This window comes from Photinus pyralis, unplaced genomic scaffold, assembly GCF_008802855.1.
Source record: "Photinus pyralis isolate 1611_PpyrPB1 unplaced genomic scaffold, Ppyr1.3 Ppyr1.4_LG6, whole genome shotgun sequence".
In the NCBI taxonomy this organism is placed as follows: Eukaryota; Metazoa; Arthropoda; class Insecta; order Coleoptera; family Lampyridae; genus Photinus; species Photinus pyralis.
Window position 1 is genome coordinate 36073155 of NW_022170663.1, and position 26118 is coordinate 36099272.

The 26118-nt window shown below is 36.2% G+C and overlaps 3 protein-coding genes across 5 annotated transcripts; 1 reads left to right on the forward strand and 2 right to left on the reverse strand.

Moving 5' to 3' along the window:
* The first annotated feature begins 145 nt into the window (after positions 1-145).
* Positions 146-25355, forward strand: LOC116174796 (anillin-like). Of its 2 annotated transcripts, XM_031492786.1 has the most exons (5): positions 146-273; positions 17850-18130; positions 23773-24109; positions 24157-24491; positions 24541-25355. In XM_031492786.1, the coding sequence occupies exons 2-5, from the start codon at positions 17918-17920 to the stop codon at positions 25171-25173; spliced, it is 1518 nt and encodes a 505-aa protein (XP_031348646.1). In that variant the 5' UTR covers positions 146-273; positions 17850-17917; the 3' UTR covers positions 25174-25355. The 2 variants fall into 2 exon arrangements, with proteins under 2 accessions (XP_031348646.1, XP_031348645.1); XM_031492785.1 differs by lacking the exon at positions 146-273 and having other exon boundaries at positions 17488-18130.
* Positions 9132-11024, reverse strand: LOC116174798 (nucleoporin SEH1). Of its 2 annotated transcripts, XM_031492788.1 has the most exons (7): positions 10836-11024; positions 10633-10789; positions 10326-10587; positions 10047-10280; positions 9843-10000; positions 9654-9795; positions 9132-9271 (listed from the first exon to the last, which is right to left on the reverse strand). In XM_031492788.1, the coding sequence occupies exons 1-7, from the start codon at positions 10944-10946 to the stop codon at positions 9187-9189; spliced, it is 1149 nt and encodes a 382-aa protein (XP_031348648.1). In that variant the 5' UTR covers positions 10947-11024; the 3' UTR covers positions 9132-9186. The 2 variants fall into 2 exon arrangements, with proteins under 2 accessions (XP_031348648.1, XP_031348650.1); XM_031492790.1 differs by lacking the exon at positions 9132-9271 and having other exon boundaries at positions 9435-9795; positions 10836-11023.
* On the reverse strand, positions 11426-13250 carry LOC116174797 (major facilitator superfamily domain-containing protein 9-like). The gene is made up of 5 exons (XM_031492787.1): positions 12998-13250; positions 12819-12950; positions 12641-12770; positions 12384-12593; positions 11426-12337 (listed from the first exon to the last, which is right to left on the reverse strand). Exons 1-5 carry the CDS (start codon positions 13034-13036, stop codon positions 11655-11657), a joined length of 1194 nt encoding a protein of 397 aa, XP_031348647.1. The 5' UTR covers positions 13037-13250; the 3' UTR covers positions 11426-11654.
* Positions 25356-26118: the final 763 nt, after the last annotated feature.

A 26118-nucleotide genomic window follows, 5' to 3' on the forward strand; every position in this document is an offset into this window, starting at 1 on the left:
GGATGATTCTAGAATTGGGTATTTAAATTTTAATTATGACGTCAAAAATGAACAGCGACCGTTGTGTTTATTTAAAAGATTTAACTTTCCATTTAATGTATTCGTGACTAAATGATAAGAAGGTCGTGCCGACGTTGATCTCTATACCTGTTATCGCTTCACCTACCTAATAATTTGTTACTCAGTAGTTGGCGAAAAGTTAAACGGTGCGGTGGGTATAGTGCCATTCCAGTGGTAAATTTCCTTAGAAAGACTGAAAAAATACGGCTAATGGTGAGTTTTTAAGTTTGTTTAATTAATGTAAACTCACTAAATCCTAAACGAAAACCAAACATTTTTATAAAATGCGAAAATGGAATTACATTCCCTATTTAAATACAATTTTGGTTTTTGAACTCGTGTGCTAGGACCCTGGTCATAGCACCGTTTCTAAGACGTTAGAATCCTAGGTGACGTAAAAACCCAAAAAGGGTACTTAATTATTATCGATCATACGATTAAATTAAAACCCCCTCGTAAATGTATTGCAATATGTGTACTACCTACAGACAATAAGGCGTTGGTAATAAACAGATAAACCGTGGAAGTAAACTATCCAAAATGATGACAGCTATTTTAATCACTATGGTTCCATTGCATACAAATCAAAAATTCCGCATTTTTTACGTAACTTTGGCCAACTAGTATTTCGCATAAAAGAATGTTTACCCCCGCACGTTAGTAAGGGATGTATTGCATTGGGGTAAACAATGACTCCTCACTTTTTTTACGGATATACCTATACGTTTTGAAACACCAGGAATCCGAATCAAACCAAACCTCGATGATGTCACTCGGTCTGTGTGTCTGTACTTTTTAAAGAAAAAGATGATCACGAATCCGAATCTCGAACATCGTTAACAACTGCCAGTACAGTTTTAGATCAAACAAGTCTACTACAGAAGTGTTAGTAGGTAGGTAATTCAATTGGATAATGTAGTTAATGCGTTTAACAACAGTTTATAATTATAGGCTTTCTATTGTGCTGATGTATTTTAATTAATAAATTAAAGGTACGTATACAACTTCAACGACAGTTGTTAGAATTACTTATTTATAAGTAACGCAAATGGTCACCTATAAAAGAGCGCGATCAACTAACGTAATCATCAATATCGGAATCCCACATGGATCTACCTTGGGTCCGTTATTGTTTTTAGTTTAGGTAAATAATGTACCATCGGTTCGTCTATCGCCAATGTATCGTATGTGCCGATGTACAACAATAACACGGCGGCAAACCTTGAAGAGGGTAAAATACAACTTAATAATTTATTAGAACTATCCAAGGAATGATTTAAACTAATTAAATTAAATTGAAAGTTTAATTTTTTCGTTAAAAAGACCAAATATCTTAAAGATCCAATAGCCAATCAAATTTGTTGGTTTTTTATCTCGACTATACGATAACATGATCCGTCCTCAAAATTAAACCGCATATCTACAATTGCATCAATACAGGATCCAGCAACAGTGCATCGGTCTTCTCTAGCTCATACCTGGTAAAAAACATAAAAATCCCTTTGTGCATACTCTGTACATTTTTAATTACTTCGATGTCATTTGTTAACCTCTACATTGAAACCTATTCACTTTTTGATTTTTTTTCAATGTGGCCATCTTATTAATTTTTTTCTGAATAATTCCCCATAAGCAAGCCTCACCTTAATGAATCGTGGGGACCTTATTTTTGAAGTTATTAAGAAATAAATTTGAGCAATACTGTTGTATCCGAGTAAAGGACAACACTTTGGTAATAGGAAATTTGAATTTAGTGATACATGGTGTTCACAATGAAATCGTCAATTTTCCGAGTTTTTTTTCAAATGGAATTACCACCAATTTACTATCCGATAGTCTTTTGTGTTCTCTTCCTATTACTCTACCTATTAATCAATTACGCGTTTATACAACGAAATAACCCGTGGTAATAAAAAAAATACCCGTAAGTAAACAAGTGTCACAAATTAATTATTTGCTGCAAGTGTACTCAGTATTTCGTAGACTAATTAAAAAGACTATTTCAACTCTTTTGAAATTCACGTTTTTAATTAATTTTATTTTACTACCAAATAAGTAGGTATGTAGCACATTTGCAGCAAATAAGTAATTTGCGTCACTTATTTACCTTTGTTTTTTATTAGCACGAACAACTATAAGTAACCTAAAAATATTTAAATATTTATTAATTATTATTATTTACTCGGATTAACTCCAATTTATTTCTTACCTTCAAAAAACGATTCATCATTTGTGAAATTGTTCGAAAATAAATTAATAGGATACTTTGATACTTTGATAAAAAATCAAAAAGTGAATAACTAGGTTTCAATGTAGAGGTAACAAATGAAAAATATTCAGGGTGTTCTATTTTAAAGAATCAGGTATTTGTTGACACCGTAAAAATCGGACACCTTGTACATTCAAAAATAATGAACCATCTATAGTTGATTTATTGATCTTAAAAAAGCACTTTCCTGTTTGTTAATTTATTGCAATTTAACTACCCTACACGGTTCGACGCGCCCGTCCTCGGTACCCCCCCCCCGGGCCGCGGCAGCGTCCGCGTGTCTGTGACCGTCCGTCCTCCGGAGGGTGTTTTATGGGGAAAAATGGGAAAATTCTTTCTTTTTTGCGGGTAAAAAAGTTGCCTTATTTGCTTATTGTATTATGAATTTATACACAGCGGAAATTAAATATAAATACCATTCAGATTTGTTGTTAATTGGTTGTAATAAATAACTCACACAGGGACGTAGGAGTCGGAGGGAGTCAGTTGCCACCCCCTCCATATTTTATACTGGGGGAGCAAAGGCTGTATTTCCCCCTCCCTTTCCCATCATATTTTTTTAAATTTACATGCAAAATTATCTACTATTCTAACTAATTTAACTATTTTCATAATTCTCGAACAAAGAGTAAGTTTGAATCTGTCTTCTCGCGACAAATCTAATACTTTACAAATACAAAATTTGTGCTGTTCATACGGCTATTTACTGACAGTGCGGAGGATATGCGAAAAATAAAACTATTATGAATTAATTGTTGAAAATTGTTTGAAATTGAATTGAATTTTTCGTGAATATGTATTATTACCTTTTACCTCGAAGACGGCAAATCACTATTTTTTAAGTGAATGCTATTGTCTCGTGCCCGCGCTTTGTCCGTCTGTCTGTCTGTCCGTCTGTAGCTGTACCACTACCAGTCCTCCAATTAAAGTTTTTTCGTTGTGGTTTCTTTCTTATACGGTGTAGCACAGCCTCGAGATCAGAACGAACAAAGATTTTTTCGATTCGTCACTTCCCTTCCACGTCTATTACTATTAGGCTCGCCAGGAGAGAATTTCAGTCACAGAACGCTTGATCCCAGTCTACAATCGTATGGTTTAATATCAAAGACATAGGATCGTAGACAAGAATCAGGTGTTCTGTGACCGGCATTCTCTCCTGGCTAGCATTAATACTTCTCTATCAAAAAGTATATTGACAGTTACGCATTAAACGTATTTTGTGCTAATTTTCACTGTGAATAGTATGAATTTCAATTTATTTATTAACGAGCTCTTAGCGACTTCATAATTTTGCGGTGTCTGTTCGTCTGTCCGTTAGCACGATATCTCGAAAACCAATGGACCGATTATGATGAAATTTTGAGGTGAATTTGTAGATCAGAGTTCATGATTTGGCTATACTTATAGCCCAAAACTAAGGAAGGCCCTTTTAACATTGCGTTAGTTATGAACTGAAATTCAAAATGAACATAACTTTAACCATATAATACGCAATGCCAAGTTATAGACATACCAAGGAGCTCGTTTGCTATATTTATTTAATTTTTTTACTACCTAATCATACTCATGGTCAGTAATTACACGCTAAAGAAATAAGAAGTACGATTCAAGATGAGATACAGAGTGTCCAAAATGAAATACAGATTGTCCAAGATAAAGTTCATCATACAGTAGAAAATGAAATGAAACTTGATATCGACGATCTACGAAAATAATTCACTAATGCGAAAATAGTGATGGGTCATCTATGATATATGCTGCTCCAGAATCGTGCCGCAAAGAAGCCCCCACCATATGAAAGTATTGTATTGGTACCACAAGAATTCGAGGGAAAATCACCGTGGTCCACCTACTTGAGACAGTTTGAGGCCGCTGCCGAAGCAAATATAAGAGTGGACAGTGGAAGAGAAGGGAACTTTCCTGATAGTTGGGTTACGTGGTGATGCGTTGGATGGCTTGCGTAAGATTCCAGAACACAAGCAAATTGTATCACGGTTGGAAGCTCAATATGAAGATAGACATTTGCAGCAGGTGTATTACGCTCAATTAAAGAAACCGAACCCAAAAGCGGACGAAATTTTGCAAGACCTCGAAGCGAATATAGCCCGTTTGATGAGATTGGCATATCTTACGGCTCCCGAAAGCTTTATAGAGCAACTATAGCGGTACAGACGTTAATTAGTGATGCTTTCGCCGGGGAACGCAGCAAGCTTTGAAACTAATTAATCCCAGAGGAACCCTGCAACCGATTCGTAAGACGTGCGTACGGTGGATGGTTTTTTCTTCAAGAATGGTGGATGTGCGAGGGGGTCGTCGTGTAAGTACCACCGTTCGCGCTATAGAACGAGACTTACCTGGAACAATCGTCGTCCGTGTTAGGGGGAAAGTATAGCGAATATTCCAGAAATCTCGATAGACACCGAGGTACTATGAAAAATTAGTCAACGGCGATAAAGAATGAAGGTGGCGTTTCCGGCCGATCTGAAACATTTTTTTTTTCGGCCTCAAAAAAAGGCAGTGTACCTATAACCTTCCTTTTTTTCAAAACTCGACTACACCAAAATTTCTCGGAAAAACACTTTTTCATATTAATTTTGGTGCGTAGAATCCAAAACGATTCGAACTTTTTCGATTAGACGTCTCAATCAAAAGTTATAGACTAGAAACCAATTTCGTAAGAAATGTCAAAGGGCTGTAACTTTTGATCTAGTAGCCCAATCTTGGAACTGTTTGAAATTATGGATTCTACAGGCCACATTCTATAAGAAATTGAGATTTGAGACAATTTTTTTTTCGACCGAAAAAAAAGGCAGTGTATAACCTTCCTTTTTTACCAAAAATCGACTACACCAAAATTTCTCGGGAAAACACTTTTTCGTAATAATTTTGGTGCGTATAGAATCCAAAACGATTCGTACTTTTTCGATTAGACTTCTCAATCAAAAGTTATAGACTAGAAATCAAACGGTAATGAACATTTTCGAAGAATGTGTCCCCAAAGTTACAATTAGGAGTGCCAATAAGTAGGTATCCTAGCTGGTTTAATATAGACATTATTAAGCAAATCAAACAGAAAAATAAGTGTCGGTTACATGGCCAATCGGAAGACTTCATTGAAGCCAGAAAAGAACTCAAAAGAATGATCCACATTGCTCATAAGAGGTACATTAATCAAATTGAAATGGAACTGCGGAAGAATTCCAATAAATTCTGGAACTACATCAAGTCGTTGAGGAAGAATAGTCACTACCTGGAGTTTTTGAGTAGGTACAAAGACACCTCGTTAACGGACGCCAGAAGCATTGCGGACGCCTTTGCATCCTTCTTCGAGTCAGTCTACACTGTTGAGAGGAACGATGACCCGGAAGATGACGTGGAATCGGACCTGGTGTTATCCAAATTGCACTTGACTCAGTTACACGAATCCGAGATACTGGAAGCAATTAAAAAATTGAAACCGAGGTCGGCTATGGGCGAAGATGGAATCCCACCCTACATCGTGAAAGGATGTGCATCTTTATTGGTAACCCCCTTACTACATCTATTTAATTTAGCTTTGCAAACATGTACATTCCCTGAAGCTTGGAAATGCACCAGAATAACACCAATTCACAAAAGTGGAAGCCGAAAATTAGTTGAGAATTATCGCCCAATTGCAATTATACCAGCAATAGCGAAAATTTTCGAAAGAGTGATCTATACTAGACTTTATTCCCATCTCAGCAGTATAATTGCAGATCAACAGCACGGTTTCACGCGGAACAGATCAACGATTACCAATTTAATGCAGTTTACGCATTTCTCAGCAGCAGCCTTGGATGAGAGAGCCCAGGTAGACTGTGTTTATACACATTTTGCGAAGGCATTTGACACAGTATCCCATCAAGTCTTGCTCCGTAAACTTGTTTTAAATTGCGTAAGTAATCCGACCGTCAAATTCCTGAAATCATACTTATCTCTCCGTAAAACAAGAGTGAAATTCAATGGTGTGAATTCAGCCGAATTTTATCCCTCATCGGGCGTTCCCCAGGGAACACTTCTTGGTCCTTTTCTGTTTCTCTTATACATAAATGATTTACCGCGAGTGATAAAAAACTCGAAAGCACTATTTGCGGACGACCTAAAACTTTTTAGTAAATTCCAATCCGCAAGTGACTGTTTAAATATTCAAGAGGACATTAACTCAGTAATTAAGTGGTGTATCAAAAATAAACTAAAACTAAATATCAATAAGTGCGTAAAGTCCTTACTTTTACTAGATCGAAAAATCCCTTACTTTTTGACTATAAGATGAATGGAAAGGTCTTACTAAGAGTCACCTCCGTTAAGGACCTGGGCGTGTTTTTCAATACCAACCTTAACTTCAACTTACACATTGAATACCTAACAAATGAGTGTTACAAACTTCTTGGTTTCGTTATCAGGCATACACTCAATTTCACGAATATACAGACAATGCTAACCTTATATAATGCGTTTATTAGATCCAAGCTTGAGTATGCTGCATGTATCTGGTCTCCTCAAACTCTCAAATACTCAGACATGATCGAAAAAGTGCAGAAAAAGTTCATCCGAGTAATGTTTTTTAGGTCAACCCAAAATTATCCACATTTGGTCTCTTACGGTACCCAGCTTAATTACTTAAATAGTACTTTCGGCTTAAATATAACGAGGTTAGAAACCCGACGGCCAATTGCCTCCACAATTTTTATCTTCAAAATTTTACACAATTCGTTAAACTCTACCGAGTTACTTCAAGAAATTAAGCTTAAGGTACCATATATTGTGTGATCAAAACTCTCTAAACCTTCCCCATATAGTTTTTATTCGTTGAAGTTTTTAAAAATAAAAGCGACTATAGTTTCGGCGTACTGCCATCCGCCATGATACCGGTTTGTCAATCATTTCTAGACATGCCGTCTGCATGATCTCGAACTTAAACTTACTTAAATAATTTAAATATGTAGTCATCTCAATAGTTTTCAAAACTTTATAAGTTTATTTTTTCCCCCGGTTCTTTTGAAATGTGTTAAATTCAACTTTCAACTTTTAATGTAATAATTCAACCCTCCGGTTGGTTGTCTTAACAAGGCTTGATATAATTCGTTTTGAAACTTAGGACAACCTTTCCGGTTTAACCACTCTTCAGGTTTTTTCACTTGGCTTCGGCCAGTTAATAATTAAAAAACAACATGTTCGTCTTATTCGTCTTCAACGTTTGTATGTAACTTACCATTTTCCTGTTAAATTTCACATCGCCTGATGATGGCAGTACGCCGAAACTATAGTCGCTTTTATTTTTAAAAACTTCAACGAATAAAAACTATATGGGGAAGGTTTAGAGAGTTTTGATCACACAATATATTTCAACCCCCATTTCGAGGAACGATGGATCCAACCCAAAAAAAAAAAAAACTTAAGGTACCATTTGTTAAGCTAAGGCAAAATAATACTATTTTTGCAGTTAACAACAGAACTTCCCCACTTATTAAGATCTTTGATCACTTTAAATAAGTTGTCCTCAGTTAATAATATCGACTTTTTTCACGATCCCCTAAATTCAATAATAAATAAAATTAGATGTTAAGTCCTAATATTTGTTCAGAGCCCCAGTGCCATATGTAATTGGAATTTTTATTCTGTATGGTTTCTGGTTAAACAAATAAATAAATAAATAAAAACCAATTTCGTAAGAAATTTGAAAGGGCTGAAAATGAATCTGTTAAATTTTGAGACTAATTTTAACAACATAGGACTTACCTATAATTCAAAGAGATTTTCCAAGATCAGCTATAACTTTTAGTCTAGAAATCATCATTTGCTACTGTCATCATGAAAATGACACTTTCCACAGTAGGGTTTTACCCTGGCAGTGTATAACCTTCCTTTTTTACCAAAAATCGACTACACCAAAATTTCTCGGGATAACACTTTTTCTTATTAATTTGGGTGCGTAGAATCCAAATCAATTCGTACTTTTTCGATCAGTCTTCTCAATCAAAAGTTATAGACTAGGAACCAATTTCGAAAAAAAATTCAAAGGGCTGTAACTTTTGAACTAGTAGCCCAATCTTGGAACTGTTTGAAATTATGGATTGTACAGGTCACATTCTATACGAGAATTTTTTTTCCGGGTCGATCTGAGACAATTTTTTTTTCGGGGCTCAAAAAAAGGCAGTGTATAAACCTTCCTTTTTTACCAAAAATCGACTACACCAAAATTTCTCGGGAAAACACTTTTTCTTATTAATTTGGGTGCGTAGAATCCAATTCAATTCGTACTTTTTCGATCAGACTTCTCAATCAAAAGTTATAGACTAGAAACCAATTTCGAAAAAAAATTCAAAGGGCTGTAACTTGTGAACTAGTAGCCCAATCTTGGAACTGTGTGCAATTATGGATTCTACAGGCCACATTCTATAAGAAAATTTTTTTCCGGCCAATCTGAGACGCGTGTGACGCAATGTTTGCGGGAAATATCATGAGTTCGAGATCTTTTGAGAACGCAGGGGATTAATTTAAATAGTTCGCATTTTTATAAATAATATTTTAACTACTATAAATTATTGGAAGCGATGGAACTACTTGTGGCAAAACTTTTACATGACTTTCTCTCCATTTCAAGACCCTTATAAATTTATTACAATAAGGGCGAACCTCTTCAACTGCAGACAATGCAATATCATTATTGGTTGCCTATCCAATTATTTACTTATCCGTAATGCAAAATTTTATTGGCAATTTAGGTGGCTGCTATTCACAATACAGTATTTTATTTAAAAAAACAACAGATACATTACAAAAATTATTACAAACATGTATTTAAAGCTGTTCAAACATTTCTCGAACATGTGCCCTTAAAATGTAATTCCATAAGCAAGACCTCCATGGATAGCCAACGCCACATCAGAAATGGACCAAGCGACTCCTGGTTCATTTAATCTAAAGTAGGGACATTGAAAGGAAATTAAAATAAAAAAGAACAAAAAATAGAGCCCTTCATTAGTCACAATGATTTCTGCGATGTTAGAACCATTTAGACAAAAGCACAGTTTAGTAAAAGTAATGTTTTTAACGAAATTCGGTGAGGGAAATCAAAAGATACTTAAAATTAACTGTTTATTCATTACTTCTTACAAAACTGTATGGTGAACTATAAAATATGCAACATTTTTTAACTTAGCTGGTAAATTGGACTTTGGTCTAGTATATTTAGGCCTTTTTATGGCACGGGCATTAATCAAATTTACCAGAAATAATTTCAAGACACCGCTAATGCCATGGAGCTTCTCGTGACTGTGAGATGGTACCAAGCTTGATATACCTTGCAGTTTGAGAGACAGCGGCCATTGGAGGAGTAGGTAGACTTGCAGCGGAAGAGACCGATGAGCGATGGCCTTCATTGCTAATATGCGAGCCGTCACCTTTTAATACTGCAACTGGCTTCCAAGCGTTGATGTAGTTCACTGCAAAAAAAGTTTAATGCGAAATTCAGTGAGAGCGACAAACATACTTTTAAACATACGAACACAACCATCATCTCCACTTGATGCCAAAATTGTGCCGGTAATATTCCAACACACTCTCCACACCATACAACCGTGATCATCGAATTGTGCTGCTGTTTGTATGTCAAGCTTGTTCAGTCCACTTTGGGTGTTAGCGTTATCACTGCAAGTGTCAAATAAAATTACAGTAAATCGAAGGTGTAACTTACGGAATGGGAGCCAAACTAATGATCCTAACGTCTTTAGTTGCAATGGCTAATAAATGAAAACTACGTCCTAGATTGGGGGAGAATGCAATGTCATGAACGGGATCTGTAACGCTTGCTATTGTATCAGTCTTGATCCACCGCCTTATGTTGTCGCTGTATTCGTATATGAAGACTTTCCCGCCTGCTGACAAGTTGGTATCATCACTTCCCACGGCCAGCATCAAAGGATGATTCCTGGAACAGACCCTTAAATTTACGTGCAAAAGATTGACAACCTACTTTGATAAGCTGGGATTCCAGGTTAGACAACTGCACGATAATTTACATTGGATCTCGTGCTGTAGAGTCCACTGGCTTAAATTCATAACATCGGGCGCTTCATAAATTCTAATAACACCGTCAGCTGAGCAAGTTGCAAGCTGTAGCCCCTGCGTTCTCGGTCCAAACTTCACATCCGTAACAGACGTGCGTGAGTCGACCAGATTCGTTCTCCGCACCCAATGACGCGTACCTCTCTCCCCCGGGCCGGGCGTTTCACCAACTGAAACACCGAAATGTATCAACGGCCCATTTCAAAGCATCTAACCTAACTCCTCCCAGACGGCGGCCGTTCGATCAAACGAGCAGGTCGCTAGAACCTGGCCGAATTCGGGATGCGCCCAAGTTACTTTCCACACTGAGCCGCTGTGCGCCTTCCAGCTGGACGTTAAATTCCACTTGCCTTCGCTATTTTGATCCCACACCTACGGAGTACACTGATCTCTCGATTATTACAATGAAAATACTCGCCTTAACGTATTGATCGCTCGAACATGTCGCCATTCGCTCGCCATAAAAATCGTATGCAACATCGTGTATTAAGTCTTTGTGCTCTGCATTTACTTCTTGAGCTTCAAACATTTTTCTTATTTAGCAAAAACATGTAAACATAACCCTAAACAATAAACGGGAAACTTTCCAATCCGCAAACACAAAAAGTAACTAAAAAACTAACTAGACAACGTGATGCTTTTGAACTACTAACTGCACTTGCACCTAATCGCATTATATACGAGGTTTACCTAATAAGTAATATGCACTAGTTTTTCAAATCTAGTACTAATTTGAATGCACATTATGGGGCTTCTGCAATAAATATAAGGGCTTTTATTACAAACGACCCAAAGAACTCGTAGACGTATTCTCATATATATATCAACGAATGTCGTGTCGCGTAATTGTAAATTTTATGCACTTTTTCGTATAATATGAGGCGGATTTGGCCGTAGTTTGAGTATCTAAGGACTTTAATGTGCGGCGAGTGCAATTTTTTTAATTAATAATTATATGAGAATGTTCTTAAACTATCAGTGGAATTTAGTAGATTAGTACAACCATAATAAAAATAACGAATAATAACTAGCTTTAATGGTTTACATGCTTTGTACAATAAAACTTTGATAAACTATAATTACTTTACACATTTTTAAAATGCATATAAACACACTATCCAAAAATAGTGGGTAATTAATTTTTTTAAGGCACTGCCCTTGGCTAATTGAGTAATTATACTCAAGTACCTACTAATTTGCAATACATAAGGAATGAGCCTAGTTAAATTTGGAATGTTTATTTTGTCTTCTTTTTCGTTTTCATAGGAGTAGGGGGGCATATTGTAATAACGGCGATTAATATGCTTATCAGCATAGGAATAATCGTGAATGCTTGCAAAGCGTGGACGCCATATAAATCACAGAATACGCCGAAAATAAAAGGTGTTGCGATAGAAGCTACCTCTCCAATACCATCTTGAACACCCTCAATTTCGTGATCTTTCGTTGATCGTTCCGTAAAGGCATTTTTCCAAAGTGTAATTAATAAAGTATGAGCAAGAATCATTGGAATAAAACTAATTAAATACCAATCGTAAGTGTTGGCAAAACATAAACCCATAAAACCTGCTGTGGCAATAAACAAAGACGTTATAATTGCAGAAGAGGACTTGGAAATATTAAGAAATGCGGTGATAAACGGTGCCAAAAATGTTAAACTACCTTGGTATGAATAGGAACAACCAATTACTGGCATTGACAATTGGTAACGTACTTTTAAAAGCATGGAAAATTTCATAAAAAACACTGTTGCACTTACACTGTGCAAAAACTTTAAAATTACAAAATGCCAATCTTCCTTCATCTTCAATTTGTTAAGTCTACCAAATTTCCTCAGCAAATCGGCCGCACTTCTCGTTAAAAATGTCCCGGGGGTCTCTGAACTTGTACTACTCGAGTTGGGCAGTGTTACGGCAATAACTGCAAAAGTGTACATTTACCAACGAACGCTAGTATTGTTACTTACGAATGCAAATAAACAGAAATATTGCCGCAAGCCTACAAATATAATAAAAACCATCCGCCTGTTCATAAATTGCACCACTAATCATTGGACCTATCACAAAGCCGGCCACAGACATTACGTTCGTAATACTTTGTACATTGGGAAGACTTTCTTTGGAGTTGTGTTCTGCCACAAATGAATTGCAGACATGATGAATTTGACTCGTTAATCCTACAACAAAAGTGCCTACAACAAGTACAACAATTATTACGCATTACCAACTAGCAAACGTAATAGAATGATGTAGAAATAAGATGTTGTGGTGCCAAACGGTATGTAAACAACGTAATTAATCGCGAGAATAAGTAGTAAAGTGGCCTTTTTGCCGAAAGCATCTATCCAAGTTCGCTAAAATCAACAATCCTGTCACATTTGGAGATTGTCGTCGAAACTTACCGTTAAACTCCCAGCAAAGAGGCGAGTAATTGTGTATAGAGTAGCTAATGTGCCTAAAACAGTGTGCGTACCACCCAAAGATGTAATGTGCGAGGCTAAAATAGGAAGGAACAGGCCCAGAGCCAGAGAGTCCTGAAGGTTCAAATGGCACTCAAAGCTAACAGCTCGGGTTTACTTACCAAGAAGCAAATTATGTAAAATTTTACATTCAATTCCATGATGTTTGAAGGAGTTGTAGAGGTACAAGTGGCAGTGATTTCTAATTACATGGTTAAGTAACTATTCAATGAAGCATAGTATAACGGTGCCAGCTAGTGGTTGTATAGGCCAGTTGAAATTAAATCGCCACAGATAAGTTAAGATAATTCGGACGTCACATATTTCAATTCAAAATTCGTCAAAAAAATAGAAGTTGCTGTTACATAACCTCACTTAAAATGTGGAATACAGGATGATCCAAAAGATAATTCTTTCTGAGTTGAACCATTGTATACAGGGCGATCCATGTGTATGGGATTAATATATTTGTAGCGTTGTTATGTACTATTGGGGAAAAACACCCCTTCTGAGATCCAAGTCTGTAGTGTTATGGAGTACATTTCAAATTTTCAATGTAAAAGTCCTTCAACCACATTCATTGTTCTCCAATTCTTCTTTTTTTCCTGAAAAATGAGGGTAGTTTGTAATGCTATCTTTATTTCCAGAACTCCTCATAATTTTACACTTTTGTCGTTTATTGTGGTTTGTTGTATTTTGTTTTTTAATTAGCTAAAACTTAAACATGAAACTTGCTCTACTTTAACCTAGGATTAAAGAAACCCAAAATTTGATTGACGAAACTGTTAAATGTATTGATAGAGAAAAATTGGTTCTGTTAGAAATCACGGTTAACCTCTTGGATCATTATTTATCACGTGCACTTTTTGAAAAAATAAATTGGGCATGCGTTATTCCAACTTTCTTATTTATGGGCAGTTTTTTTCGGTAATTTTAAAGGGAATGTGCATCCTAAAAAAATATTAAACGCATACACAGACCAAAATTATTGCGCAGTGTATATTTTGGTAGTAATTTTATCCATGGTGCTCCAAAAGTGGTCAACAGCCCCCCAACTAGAAAATTTTAGATTGGACACCCTGCATTTTATTCTGAAATAAATTTATTGAAGACAGATCTATATTATTCAATCATTTTTTGAGATATATTGAATTTTAAAAAAATCCAAATTTGAGCATTTTACTCTTTATATCTAGGTATACATATCGAACTGGGATTTCTATATATCTTTAGTTCCCTTCATGTTGGATCTTAAAAAATTGTAGTTTAGTATAAAAATCACCACCTTTCATTTCTAAAAGGCTTACCCATTATATGTATATTGTATAAAGATCTGCAGTAATAATAATCGTGCGAGAAACCTATCAAACAATTGTTTCATTGCCAGGAAATTTGCCTGATAGGAATTCTCGCACGATTAGGGCGCGAGTGCACCATCCTGTTGAAACTAACAGTTTCCAACTTTTATTTTTCTGTGTGAAAATTTTGGTTTTTCTGGCATTTTTCGGAAGTCATCGGAATTTTCTGATTTTCTTTACAGCATAAAATTATTTCAAGTAAATAAACGGAACAAGACATAAAATATAACTACGAACTAGGTCTCTAGAACTTTTTGGTCGCAAACTGACATTTATGAATTTTGTGAATTGGCCGCAAATTGAAACTATCAACCAAAACTGAGTTTCTAAAAATGATAAGGTGCCATAAGTAGTTGGGTTACATTTTTTGGACAGTTTTTTTTACACCAGACACTACGTTTTTACCATTTAGTACGGATACAGAGTGTCCAAGGACGAGTTAAGTGATCAATCATTACCTCGACAACTAATGCGAATAAATTTATGAAAAATTAGGAATAGGGATTTTGCATTGAATGAGCAGCTTTCAGCCAAAGTAATTTCAATGTTATACAATGTTTCAGTTATATTGGAAGAAAAACATTGTTTTTTAAAAGTTCGAATATTTTAGTAACAAAAAGAGCTATCGAAAGAAGTCAATCACGGAAATTGTTTGTGAGCATATGTTAAGGGTTTTTGCTTGGATTCTGGAGTTCTGAGTTGAATTCCGGGTGTTATCGACCTAGGGCATAATAATAAGAGATTTTTTTGGCACAGTCTAAAATTCTGGGTAGTCCCTCAATACCCCTAAAAGCATCTGCAATGCAATGGAAATTCCAATGAGATGTCGCCACGTACGAAACTACCTTCAAAAGAACAGTTTAATTTATGCACTTAATAGCCACATCCAACTCAATTTTCCTTAAAGGGCAGTTGAAACTGTGCAATTTCATGTAGGATTTGTAGAGCAATTGTACTTCAATCATCCAGTATCTGGAATTGTCTTTTGTGTATGCAATTGGTACATTTGCGCCATCTCTTTGGTAATCCCTATACTTTTCCTAATTATTTTCTTGTAATAGTTGAACCAGTTCCAATGAGATGTCGCCACGTACGAAACTACATTCACAATAACATTTTAATTTATGCACTTAATAGCCACGTGACACGTCCGACTCAATTTTCCTTACAGGGCAGTTGAAAATGTGCAATTTCATGTAGGATTTGTAGAGCAATTGTACTTCAATCATCCAGTATCTGGAATTGTCTTTTGTGTATGCAATTGGTACATTTGCGCCATCTCTTTGGTAATCCCTATACTTTTCCTAATTATTTTCTTGTAATGAACCAGTTCCAATGAGATGTCGCCACGTACGAAACTACATTCACAATAACATTTTAATTTATGCACTTAATAGCCACGTCCGACTCAATTTTCCTTAAAGGGCAGTTGAAAATGTGCAATTTCATGTAGGATTTGTAGAGCAATTGTACTTCAATGATCCAGTATCTGGAATTGTCTTTTGTGAATGCAATTGTTACATTTGCGCCATCTCTTTGGTAATCCCTATACTTTTCCAAAATAATTTCTTGTAATAGTTGAACCAGTTCCAATCAGAGCAGGGCAGAATACTTTCAAAAAGTATTTGCATACTAAATACTAAGTTTATAGTAAATACTTTAGAGTACTTAGACAAATCAAATAGTATTTACTTTAGAATACTAAATACTTTTTCAAATACTTGTCCTCAAATAGGTACATTAAAGATAAAAGATAAAAGTCTTAATACTAGTAGGTACTACTTAAAAAATGTCAAGTTATACTTTGTATGGGGGCTACTTGGAAGAACAGCGTTTTGTGCACTGAATGTAGTCCCTTCCCCTGAGGTTATTTTTTTTATATTTCTATTGTTATTTAAGAGCAGTAAAAGGGTATTATTATTATATTATTATATATGAGTTACCAGGACCTTTCTTATAGTACACCTTTCTGAAATTAATCCTAGCGATTTTGAAACAGCTCCTTTTTTGTCCGTCCGAAACGTGAGATCGCTTTAGATTGTATTCGAATACTTTCAAAAGTATTCGAATACAGTAAAAAGTATTCAAATACTTGTCACTCAAATAGGTACATTAAAGATAAAAGATAAAAGTCTTAATACTAGTAGGTACTACTTAAAAAATGTCAAGTTATACTTTGTATGGGGGCTACTTGGAAGAACAGCGTTTTGTGCACTGAATGTAGTCCCTTCCCCTGAGGTTATTTTTTTTATATTTCTATTGTTATTTAAGAGCAGTAAAAGGGTATTATTATTATATTATTATATATGAGTTACCAGGACCTTTCTTATAGTACACCTTTCTGAAATTAATCCTAGCGATTTTGAAACAGCTCCTTTTTTGTCCGTCCGAAACGTGAGATCGCTTTGAAAATTGGTACACATGGTCTTAAGGATATAAGAAAGGTCCCTATTGTTTTTAAGTTACGAGTATCGGGTCAAAAAGTTTCACTCTAGGGTCGTTCGGTATTCAGTTGTAACGGATTTTTATATTTGATTTTGTGATAATGGAAACTTCCTCTAAACATTTCTAAATAGTTCTCAAATATTTGAATAACTTAAAAGTATTCAAATACTATGCGAAGTAGGTATTCCAATACTAATTATATTTGCGAAAGTATTTGAGTTACAAATACAAATACTGCTTCCATAAAAGTATTTAATTACAAAGTATTTGAATACTGAAAAGTATTTACAAAATCGAATACTGCCCAGCTGCAGCTCTGAATGGAATTATATTATTATATGTTTAAAAGGATTTTTGCCAAGGAAACTATTTGGAACATATTTTGATGGAACTTAAAAGTTTATAGGTACTTATGTGATTTCGTCCCCTATTCCAATTCCGCCTATTTATGGCTTTGGAGAATGGTGAAGGGGGGTACAAATCCCAGGACGCAAACATTTTTATTAATAGTTGCAATTGCAATTATTTTGCGAGAAGCACAACTGCAGTTCGCAATGTAAATTTGCGATAGTTGGCCTAGGAGGCGCCGACTAGTCTACACGGACAGACAGGCAGGAGAACAAAAACTACAATTCCCGGGGTTGCGCTAAAGTTAAGTCTGCGACAAAACTATCTCCCGTACGCATTATTTTCGAAATTTGTATTGATTTTGTGCAATTAAGTAAATAACGAAAGAGAGCTGTATACCAACAACGCCGCAAATGTTGATTAAAGGTCAATTGTGGACACATTTTCTGATAGCTAAGCTCGTTCTCTTGCATGGGAATATTTTAATATCAGATACTCTCCGCCCGAGGTTTGAAATGAATGTGTCAGTGTGGGTGGTGATGATGATGTGTTCTCTTACGGTCGATAAGAAAATTATGTAAAGTACCTATATAAATGGAACTGTTTGCTAATTCAAAAAGATGGAAATCTAATGGTGACATATCCAGAAAGGAAGACTTATCGTGCATTAGTAATAGCTCGATATCAAAACGTAAACATAAAGTGCCATTAATGGGTAAAACCGTCTTATTAGCCAAACATGCGAATATTACTGTTATGCAGCATGTTAACGAGTCGGAGATAATTACCAAATTAGTGTTAGAAAAATTTAAGAACATTTTAGATCGTCACCGGCAACGCAGTGAGCTTCGGGCTAAACATCGCGTGCAAACTAAATTTGATGAAGAACTGATGGAAGAACAAGAAGTCGAAGATTCTCCCAACGTTACCTTAACTCGGGACGAGCCAATTATAGTGGTGGAAAGCGCACCAGCTTCCGAAAAATCCTCGTCGGACGATGACGCGGAAGCGCCGGAAGAAAAAGCCGAATACGACGTTCAACAATTTTTATTCGACGCCTTAGGGGGAGAGCTGCATAATTATCCCAGTAACTCTGAAGTTCAAGTAAGTTTCCATTTTTTATTTCACAACATTACGTTAGATTTCCCTTTTTGGCCCAGCAATTACATTACATTACATCTGAAATTGACATCCGTACAGAATTCTGCGTCTGCATAACTTACGTAGAGGCGCCCCAGTAGACGCCAGTTGCTCGTCGAATACGAAACTTTGTACTTCGTATGTCATTGTTCATTGTATTAGTATAGTTGTTCTTTCATTATATTTTTAGGTAGCATTATTATGCCTATGTTAAATTCTACACCTATACAAAGTTATACCATTTTTTTTGCTTATTATGCATGAGATTGTTTTTTATAGGCAGGAGATTATTATCTTTTTAATGAAATAAGAAAGCAAGAACTCCCATTGAGTTTGCGGACAATTATTGACCCGTAATGTGTAAACATGGTGCATTCATCCTCAAAAAGTTTTTATATGTTAGGAGTAAATGAAAAAAGAAAAACTTCATTGTAAAATTTCATTACCTACCTTTGGCACAGAACTATAAAATTCCGCCAAAATTACCAAATGCATCGCACAACAAAGGTTTAAAAAAGTATTTGTATTCTTTCAGAACTCCAAACTCCAATTCCAATCTGTAGCTTTATTTACTATTGGCATTGAATAAAAACCTTCCATGCAATTAGTTTCCAGCAAGTTATGAGGTACTATCTGGAACTCCAACCGAATTACCGAACTCAAAAATTCCTTTGTAGCAAATGTAAAAATCTTCCATTTTTTGTCGCCAGCCAAAAACTAATCAGAGACACTTTAAGAAGTCTCGAGGCCGAGGACCTAACCGGAACCATAAGCAAAACTGGGAGCTCAATGTTCCTAAAAAATGACTCCAAGTATTCCTTTGGGACTACGAAAAGGTCTCAAATCATTTTATGTACTATCAAGTTTACCCATAAAATTTACTAAGGTCTCGTAGTGATACTCCGGATTTCAAAAACTCATTTAGCATTAGCAAATTTTCGAAAATATAGAAGGGTACTATTGTAGGCGCTTTGCTTGATTGTCCGGCTGACAGTATTATAATCAAAATTGCTATTGTGGTGACAAATTAAGCTTTTTACTTCTACCAAAGACTGTGGGGGAGGGTAGTCTTTGCCTCGGTCTTTGCTTCTATGTAGTAACAGTTTTTACCGAGGTTTTTACATTCAAATTATGTCTCAGTGTACACAAGTACGTTGAAGTACCTACTAATGAACAATTTATCCTGTTACATTCAAACAGCATTTTCATTATTAACGAGCTCCTATCGTAATGTTTCAAATACAAATTTGGTTGTCTGATTAGAGTTTCGTATAAGTAGTGCCTATAGTCCCTTAATCTTTGCTGACAAACTTCTTAAGCGTTCTACACCTTTCTTTAATGGTGTAACGCAGTAACGGTAAACTGCCAGATAAATATTATGCCCTCGGTTATGCCTTTTCACATTACACGGTTTTGCCCCTTCACTACTATTTTTAATCGTGTTGCAGCCGTTGTCAAATGCACTCTTTCATAGTTCATCTTCATACTATACGATTTCAGTTGTGCACGATTCAAACCCGTGCGGAAATATTCCCGCACGGGCAAAATTGTGTAATGTCAAAAGAGCGATAGCTACGGCCGCTAAAAAATGGTACCTAACGGCTTCCTCGGGGACTTTGTTATTGGGGATGTATTTGGTATTTTTGGTAGAATAGTTTCGTATGAAATGTTGGTTGACCCTTCAAAATCACCGAAACTAAAAAATGCAGTTGTTTTGGTGAAATTTTGGAACTCCTTAGGTATTTAATATACATCGGTGTTCCTAAATATGATGTAAATACGGAAGGGGCGAATTCTTTCGCTTATTTTATGACTAAAAGTACATATTCGCAAACGCTTTGTGACCGATCTACAGGGTGTTAAAATTTCATGATTTTTAAAGTTTTTTCTTTATATCTTCGCATTTAAGATAGTTTACTCAATTTTGCAATATAAGTTACGCTGAAGGGGATGGTACGGAACTATAATGTTCCATTTTCTACCCTTGAACTTTTTTTCGGCGCACCACTGGGAAACAAGTTGTGAAACAATAATTTAATTTTCTGGTTTGTTTCGAAACTTTTTGGTCTCTTAAAAATTGAGGAATTCTTTTAATTAGGGACGTGATAGATAGATATCTGCAGAATCGAAATGCGATTTTCGGCATAGTGTTCAGAAAAATACGAAGAAGAAAAATGTACAATACAGGTTGAGCCATTTTTTTAAAATTGCGTAAGAGATGCAAAAAAACGTATCTATTGTTGCACCCTCGGTTGCATCATTACTTTCAAAATTATAAACATTATATGAAAAGCTAGAGCAATCGTTTAGAAATCGTTACTCGGGGGGGTTTAGTCTGCCGTCGAAATTGAGATGCTTAGGGGCGACACTCCCGTACTGTGTTTTGGAGTAAGAAATTAACCGTGTTGGGAATTTGCTCGAAAATTGTTACTCGGAGGTTTTCGCGGAGTCGATATCTGCCCTCGAAATTCCCTAGAGATGTTCAGGGGTGGCGATACCGATGAGACGGGGGTAACTTTTTTGAGTAGAAAATGTCCATTTTTTTAGGTTGTAAAAAGGAATTACACAGAAAAATATGGGATTTAGAATAATTCAATAAACATTTTGAATACTTTAAAAAAAGTTTGTATAATAAGTTTTATTTTTACCCTGTCAGTTAATAGCTTTTCTTTTGTACCTTCGAATATTTCTAGCCTGGAAAACATTCCCGGAAAATGTCCTCTAAATATATTCTCTTCAAAATGAATTTCCCTCAGAATCCGGAGATTTCCCATCATTTTACAATCTTTGGGAACTAATCGGAATACTTTTTTGCTTGTGCCCAATTGTACCTACGTTTATAATAACAATATTGACATAGTTATCTCATGAATGTAAACGGGTAAAAGACCGCTCTACCCTCGACTCTACTCCTCCAAGAACAAAGTAGTATAGTAGAAGAGCAGATATTATGTGCATATTATAACTTCTCATTGGGCAAAATTAAAATAGTATTCAATTTCATTCTTGAAGGTCAAAACATGCCTAAATTTTGGAGGGGCCGAACAGTCTTTCATCCCCGACATGATTATTTCAAATCTCAGATACGTAAAAGAGGGTACAAGTGGGTGAAAAATCAGAGCACACGTTAATCCTATTGATAAAGCGCTTGCAATTTATTTTATTTATTATTTATTTTTCTCTGCAGTATTTCCAAAGAAGATGTTGATGGTGAACTGTTTAAGAAATGTACTTTAATTTAATGCGAGATTGAATGTTTGCTTTGTAGACCCTTTGCCAGTGATGTTCTCTATGGATTATTCCATTTATTGTAAAAGGCCCCATACACGGTACGATCGATCTGTCCGATCCGTCGTTTCAGACCGATCGAAACGACGAATCGATAGTGTATGTCAAGATCGTTAACGATTTGCTTCATCGAATTGGATATCGGACATCGCAACAAAAAAGCATGCAATCGTGAATATCGTAACGATGAATCGACAGTGTATGGCTTATTCGTTTCGTGTGTGAGTGGTAGGCTTTGGGCGATTTATTGTCACGATATCGCATCAGATCGATCGTGACGACGGATCGTACCGTATATGGGGCCCTTTAGTACTTTAGAAGTACACTCAAGATAAGATATCAAAACCATTCTAATTTCTATTTTTTTCGGTTATCGAAAAGGTGTACGTAGCGGTCTAAATTTACTGGTTTGTCGTCGTCCGCAATAGAAATACGAGGGTGTATGAAGGAAACCGCACAAGGTTAATAAAATATTTTCAAAAATTCAAAAAACGACGGCACTACGCTTTTCAGATCATTATCTGAGGCAATTTTTTTGCTCAATAAAACTTCCATAAACCTCACTATTAATAGGGATACCCAGGGGCGGACTGGGTACTTACGGGCCAGGTGGAATTGCATAGGTTACGGGCCATTAAAGTATTAGTGTAGTAATGAAGGTGGCGGGGGGGTAGCTCTGCGGTGCACCACAAAAACATTTTTTTGCTTCATTTTAGTACTCCTTTTTCGGAAATCAATTACAATACAGTTTTTTTTAAATTGCAGCTGATAATTAAAACTTGGGACGTCCGATCGAAAAAGTACGATTTGTTTTGGATTTATCCACTGCCTTTTTTTGAGCTCCGAAAAAAATTGTCTCAGATCGACCCGGAAAAAATTTTTTTAATAGAATGTGACCTGTAGAATCCATAATTTCAAACAGTTCCAAAATTGGGCTACTAGTTCAAAAGTTATAGCCCTTTGAATTTTCTTTCGAAATTGGTTTCTAGTCAGGGGCGGGCCAGGTGGAATTGCATAGGTTACGGGCCATTAAAGTATTAGTGTAGTAATGAAGGTGGCGGGGGGTAGCTCTGCGGTGCACACAAAAACATTTTTTGCTTCATTTTAAAGTACTCCTTTTTCGGAAATCAATTACAATACAGGTTTTTTTTTAATTGCAGCTGATAATTAAAAGTAACAAAATATACAATCCAAACGAGGCGCGTCGCCTATCATTGTATTTCATCACTTTCATGCTACGACAAAAAATGATAAATTAATTGTAAAACACTTTAATTAAAACAGAATTTTTTAACAACCTAACATCAACCCCAATTAGAGAAACGTGTTAATAACTTATTAATAGTGCAAGAAACTAAATACAGCACATACTTATAAATTTCCAACGGGCCATTATGACGTACAGGCCAGGTGGCAATCGCCACCCGCCCCCCCGGGCCAGTCCGCCCCTGGGTATACATTTTGCCGTGTACATTCTATATGCACAATGTCCCCTCAGTCTCAACTTTCCAGTCGAGGACTGGGTTTTTCCTTTTTTGGGGACGAAGGAACTCCATTGAATCCTGTTTTGTGGAAGAGTCCCGGTGAAACACTTACTACTATAATCGTTTGCCAAAGCACCCCAATATACTCTTGACAAATTTCTTTCTCCACCAGCTTCTCCTCTAATCCATCGATCAGACACTTGTCATGCCCAAGACTCGATAGATATAATTTAAAAAACGCCCTTGTACAGTTTAGATACCTTCAGTACCTATCAGAACCAGCAAATGGAGGATAATGTTAGCTCTATACATCTGGACGAGCATCTGGAGGATGAAACCTCCCCTATCCACAGTTGGATTTAGTAGTAGGTACAATCCTGTAGGAGTTCTTCCGCTCAGGGTAGGGGTCTTTACTTATTCAAGCTACACTGACCTTGTTTAATTCACTTAACTCGTCGTGAAGATGGTGAAGGTGACAAGTTTCCGGGTTTCATGATGACATTTCACAGTGGGGAGGAGATTCCTAAAAACGGTCTACGTCTTTGCCTATTATAGCCACTGAACAGGAAACTAATGCTTTAATAATCATCATTTTGAAGTTTTAATTTTTAAGAGCACATTTTGCGAAAACCTCGCGTTGTTTATACTGTATATATAGGTAGGTATTGCCATAGTATGTGTCGAGGTATGTGTTATATTATGGTATTGCGAAGAACTTCTCGTTGTTAAAGTTCCGATTGCACATTGCACTTGACACAAGCCTAATATATTTAAGATATGATTATATTTTAGATAAGACATTTGAAGACCTAAATACTGAATCTGTATTTTCAGAGTGACCTTCACAATTACAATTATAACGACGACTTCAGCATAGGAACTTCAAACATATCTACATTATTATCTAAATCCAACAGTTCATATAGCCACTTCTCGAGAAAAATGCGCCGCTGTAACACTTACGCTTCTTCGACCATGTACGACAAGGTGACAATTGACGATGATTCCATACATCCTGAGGATAGCAAAGCAGCACAATATATAAGCGAGGCCGCTAGACAGCATCACATAATCATCCAGGCATCAAAAGCTCTAAATTTGTGCCTCAGTTGCAAGGAATTCAAAGCGAGTACTGAATATGCAGAGGCAGAAAGGATACTTCTATTGGCCAGTAAGTTGCACTGTTTCTAGGTATCTACCCTGACTTGCTGCTTTCAGTTGAAAAGAGAGAAGCTGTGCTGAGAGAACTGAAAATGGTGGAATACGAAGACCTAACTGAAGACTGTTACAGTGTCGGCCATGTCAAAATTGGTAATTTACTGTTTCACCCCATCCGGACAGGTAATTTAAAAACGAAATTGATAACACAATGCTTCTTTGCGATTGCAAGTTGTGGTCCACACGTCCTAGCTACGGAAATAGCCAAACTGGATGACCAAAATCGGATAAACTTCAATAAGTGCTTTATGTTTGACTCTCTACCATCAGATTTTGAAATAATAATCAAGTTGTATTATTTAAATATTCTGAATGCTAAGCGATTAGCAAAGACGGTAAAAGTAAATTGATAACTTGCAATATTACCGACATGTTTTCTTGTAGGATACAACTATGTGCCCATCCCCGAATCACATACTCGGGTTTTACAAGAAGTCTGAGACCAGAAGTAGGAGGCTCTACAGTTATGAACGCCGGGAACCTTCCTTTAATTTATACGGCGCAGCTAAAGTTGTTATTTCGGACTTGGCACAGTGTACCTTCAACTTGACGAACTGTAATGAATCACTGGGTAGCGTTGATTTACAAATCACCAGTTCAATAGAACTTTCCTTGACGCACAAGGGATTTCTAACTATAGGTTCAGAAGCTGGCGGGCTGGCTGTGTGGAATAGGCGCTGGTGTTTGTTAGACGGTAGTGTATTAAAGTACTGGAATTATCCTCAAGACAGTGACTTTAGTGAACCGGTTAATACCATTGATCTGAGCTACTGTGTTATTTCTTCTATTTCGAGAGCCAATCGCGAATTATGCGCCAGGCCTCGGACACTAGTCATAGAAACTGGACGACCATCAAATTCTGATGCAACCCCTTACACCATAACGAGGCATTATCTATCTGCAGATAGCGTTGAAGAGATGGAAACGTGGGAAAGACTTTTAAATTACGTTTTATCGTCCCTTAGAAACTGGAATTGCATGAATTTCCAGTTGAACTGTAAAAGTGAAATGTTTTAGCAAGTTTTATTGGACCATGCGACGTATGACGACACATGTTTTTTAAAAGTTTTTATTAAAGAATATATTTTACATGTTAAAAACTTGCATTATGCGGTAGACTTTCTGTTACTTCTTCTTCATTGTCTTTTCTTTCTTTCCATTTCTCTTATTCTTTGTTAAACACAGGTGAAGTTTATAGACTGACAACCCTACAACAGTGATTGAGTTAATTCCATATGGTATCGATGAAAAGCTGCATCATACAACAATAAATTGAGGAGAGCAACATACAGAGCAGGTACGTGTAATGAATAAAAAGTGTGATGGTCACGTATGATTTTTATGTGCTTACCTATGACTGCTACAACAATTGCAAAACAAATTATGCAATACGCATATCCATAAATCTGGGACATGCGAAACGTTCTATGCTCAGACATATTTTATATACTTACACCCATCCACCCAAAATTTGTAAAGTAAAATGATCCAAATTTCAATCATTGCTACTAATAGCTAAATTGTTTAGTCATTGCCAGTGTTTGTTCCGTACTTTTTACAGTTGAAATTACACATAATGACCGTCCTTTGTCATACTAACCTTTACAACAAACATAAATTGTACAATGTTTACTGAAGCACGGATTTTGAGTGGAGTGGAGCTTGTTCATTAACTTCCAAAATATATTGCTACTATAGAGAGCATTTTTAAAACTCTAGAAGTATTTCGATGTTCCAGTTATGTTTTCTAATAAAACCTCGTACGTGTTTCCATGGAAATTAACTGTGCGATAAGTTTAATGGTAAGAAAAAGGACTGGCCCTAACATTAGCTTGATTTTAGGAAAATTAATTGTCTCTGAAATATTCGCTTTGGAAGGGCCGTCTCTGGACAATTCGTTCCCTGAAGTTTCTTTTTGCAAGGAAAAGAAAATCGACTTGAAATAACTGCTATGTATAGTAT